The sequence below is a fragment of the Apteryx rowi genome, unplaced genomic scaffold (genome assembly GCF_003343035.1).
Source record: "Apteryx rowi isolate R43461 unplaced genomic scaffold, aptRow1 scaffold_2098, whole genome shotgun sequence".
Taxonomy (NCBI): domain Eukaryota; kingdom Metazoa; phylum Chordata; class Aves; order Apterygiformes; family Apterygidae; genus Apteryx; species Apteryx rowi.
Genome location: NW_020448417.1, coordinates 2,325 through 5,187, shown reverse-complemented (window position 1 = coordinate 5,187; position 2,863 = coordinate 2,325). Strand labels below are relative to the sequence as shown.

Sequence of the window (2,863 nt, the reverse complement as noted above, 5' to 3'; positions counted from 1 at the left end):
AGGAGATGGTGTGACCCTGGGACTCAGGAGGAGATGGGGACATGGTGGAGGAGATGGTGAGGCCCAGGGGACACTCAGGGTGGGAGTGGACAGTGTGACCCATGGGACACCTGGGGCAGGAGGAGATGGGGACCCAGCAAAGGGTCGGGGTGGCCCTTCAGACACCCAAAGCAGGAAACAGGGACCCAGTGGAGGAGATGGGTGGCCTTGGGGACACCTGGGGCAGGAGGAGATGGGGGGGGGGTGGCCCATAGGACACCCAATGCGGGAGGACGTGGGGACCTGGTGGGGGACCCGGGGTGGCCACCTGTGTCCACGTCGGTGTAGCGGCTCAGGGAGCGCTCGGAGGTCCGGTGGCTCCTCTCCCGCCGGCGCTGGTGGTGCCGCTGGCCGTCCTCGGGGATCACCCGCTCCAGCGAGTAGTCGTCCAGGCGGATGCCCTTGGAGCGCGAGTGGCCCAGCATGGAGGCCGAGCGCTTCATGGGGCTGGTGTCCGAGATGGTCTGCGGGGGAGAGAGCAGACCAACGCCAGTAGATGGGAGCCCTGGGGTGCCGGCGGGGGGGCGGACCGTCTCCTGGTGGGAAGGGGGGGGGGGCTTGAGGGAACAGAGTTACCTACATACATCGGCCTATTTGCATCTCTCCATCCATCCAAACACCTGCTCCACCCTTCAACCATCCATCCACTGAACCCTTCATCCATCCATTTGCCCACTTAACTCTTCATCCATCCACCCACTCAACCCTTCATCCATCCATCCACCTGTCTGTTCAGCCTTTTATTCATCCAGCCATCCCTGCCCTTGTCCATCCACCCATCCATCTGCCTGTCTGTCCATCTGTCCGTCCATCCATCCATCTGGCCGTCTGCCTGTTCATCCATCCATCCATCCACCCGCTTGTCCATCCATCCACCCACGCCTCCCTCCCTCATCCCATCGTGCCGTCGTCCCGTGGCCCCCATGGACGGAGCCGCATCTCTCCCTCCCTCCCACCCCAGACCTAGAGCTCTTCTTCYGCGGATGCGGGACCCGCTCCAGGAGCCACCGACCGGTGTCCCGACATGTCCTGCCGGAGCTGTCCCCCTCCAGCCAGCGGGTGCCAGAGCTGTCCCTGCCCGGCCACCCGCTCTGTCCCAACGTGCCCTCCAGCTGGGGCCGTGCCACTGCCGGTGACCTGCCGCGCTCTGCACCGGGCAGCCCTGCGGCACGCGTTGGACCGGGAGGGGACACGGYGTCCCCTGCCCGGCCGCTGGGGACAGATCCGCTCCATGTGGCCGCTCGGCTCCCCCGAGCCTGGGCCCCGCTCAGCCCCCCGGGACAGCGCTGAGCCCCCCTTGCTGCTCTCGCCCTCGAGCTGCGCTGCCGGCTCCTGCCGAGGCCCCGGTCTCTGCGTGGCTCCGGCTACCGGCGGGGAGAGATGGGGGAGGACGGGGACAGGGTTGGGGGGGACACAGGATAGGGATGCTGGTCCTTGCTGGTCACACTGGTGCTGGGACACGGGACAATGTCGAGAAGAGGGTCCAGGTGGCCGGAGCAGCCACGAGGTGACCCGGGGTTGGCACACAGAGGAGGGGGAAGAGAGAGGGACGTGGCAGGGACACGAGGATGCAGCCAGAGCAACAGGTCCTGGGCACGCAGGGACATGCCAGTGGGGCTAAGGAGGGAGGGATGGGGACAGGAGAACAGCTGGGGACGGACAGACAGACAGACTGTAGAGTCAAGACGGCTGATGAGCTGCTGCTTCTGGATAGGCAGGACAGAGCGAGGGAGATTGGGGAGGGAGGGAGGACGGGAGAGAGGGACAGGACAGACGAATGGAGGATGGATGGAGAGTGAGCTAGAACGATGGAGGAAGGAATAAAGGATGGGTGGAGGGACAGAGAGGTGGAGGGCGGAATGGAAAGACTGAGATGGTTGGAGGAATGGTGCAATGAAGGGATAGAACAGAGGATGGTGGAGACAGATGGAACAAGTGGCAGTGGGACAGAGAGAGAGATGAATGGATGGATGGAGAAGTGCATGGATAGATGGAGACGTGGCTGGGCAGATGGATGGAGAAGCGGATGGACACATGGAGAAATGGATAGATGGAGAAGTGGATGGATGGATGAAGTGGATGGAAAGTGGATGGATAGACGGATGGAGAAGTGGATGAATGGAGAAGTGGATGGATGGAGAAGTGGCTGGCTGGCTGGCTGGAGAAGAGGATGGATGAATGGAAGAGCTGGTGGGAAGGCGGGACAGCGGCTGGCTGGAGGGATGAGGAGATGGAGGACGAGCCTGATGGCCAGCTGGAGGGAGGTGGCGATGCGGGTGCTGGTGCCGGGGGGCTCCGGGCGGGCTCTGGCGGGGCTGAGAGCGTCGGGGCCCCGGCGGTACCTACACTGAGATTATTTCCTCGGGGTCGGACCTTCCTCCTCTGTTAGAGCCAGCCGAGGCGGTGCCCACAGAGCAGGGAGAGAGAGAGAGACRAGAGTAAATACGGAGCCAGCGGGGCCGGGAGAGGAGCCGACACTGGGGAGGGGCCGGGTGGGCAGCGGGGCTGGGGCGGAGCGGAGAGCGGCGCGTCCTCGGCGCTCCCGGCATCGGCGTCACCCCCAGCACGGAGCCAAGCGCGGGCCAGGCGAGCAGCAGCAACGAGCAGAGCAGCCAGAGCATCCCTGTCCCCATCCCTGTCCCCATCCCTGTCCCCAGGCATGCAGATGGGGAAAGACCCCCCCCCCAAAGGGGACACGAAACCCTGTCACTGGGGACAAGGGGTGGCCACGGTCCCCTGCTCCAGCGGGCCTCTCCGGTGGCCGTCCCGGCTTTCCTGCAGGCGCAGATCCGACCCGCGGGGACGCGGAAGGCGCATGCAGCCC

General features: G+C 65.0%; 1 protein-coding gene across 1 annotated transcript in view; it reads right to left on the bottom strand.

Annotated features, from left to right (window-relative positions):
• Positions 1 to 307: 307 nt before the first annotated feature.
• LOC112965277 (voltage-dependent P/Q-type calcium channel subunit alpha-1A-like) overlaps positions 308 to 2,863 on the bottom strand; it is a gene marked incomplete at both ends in the record, with an annotated part of 4,875 nt that continues 2,319 nt past the window's right edge. Inside the window, one exon of the mRNA XM_026064103.1 lies at positions 308 to 503. Coding sequence (XP_025919888.1) covers positions 308 to 503 — 196 coding nt within the window. The remainder of the gene's footprint in view (positions 504 to 2,863) is intronic.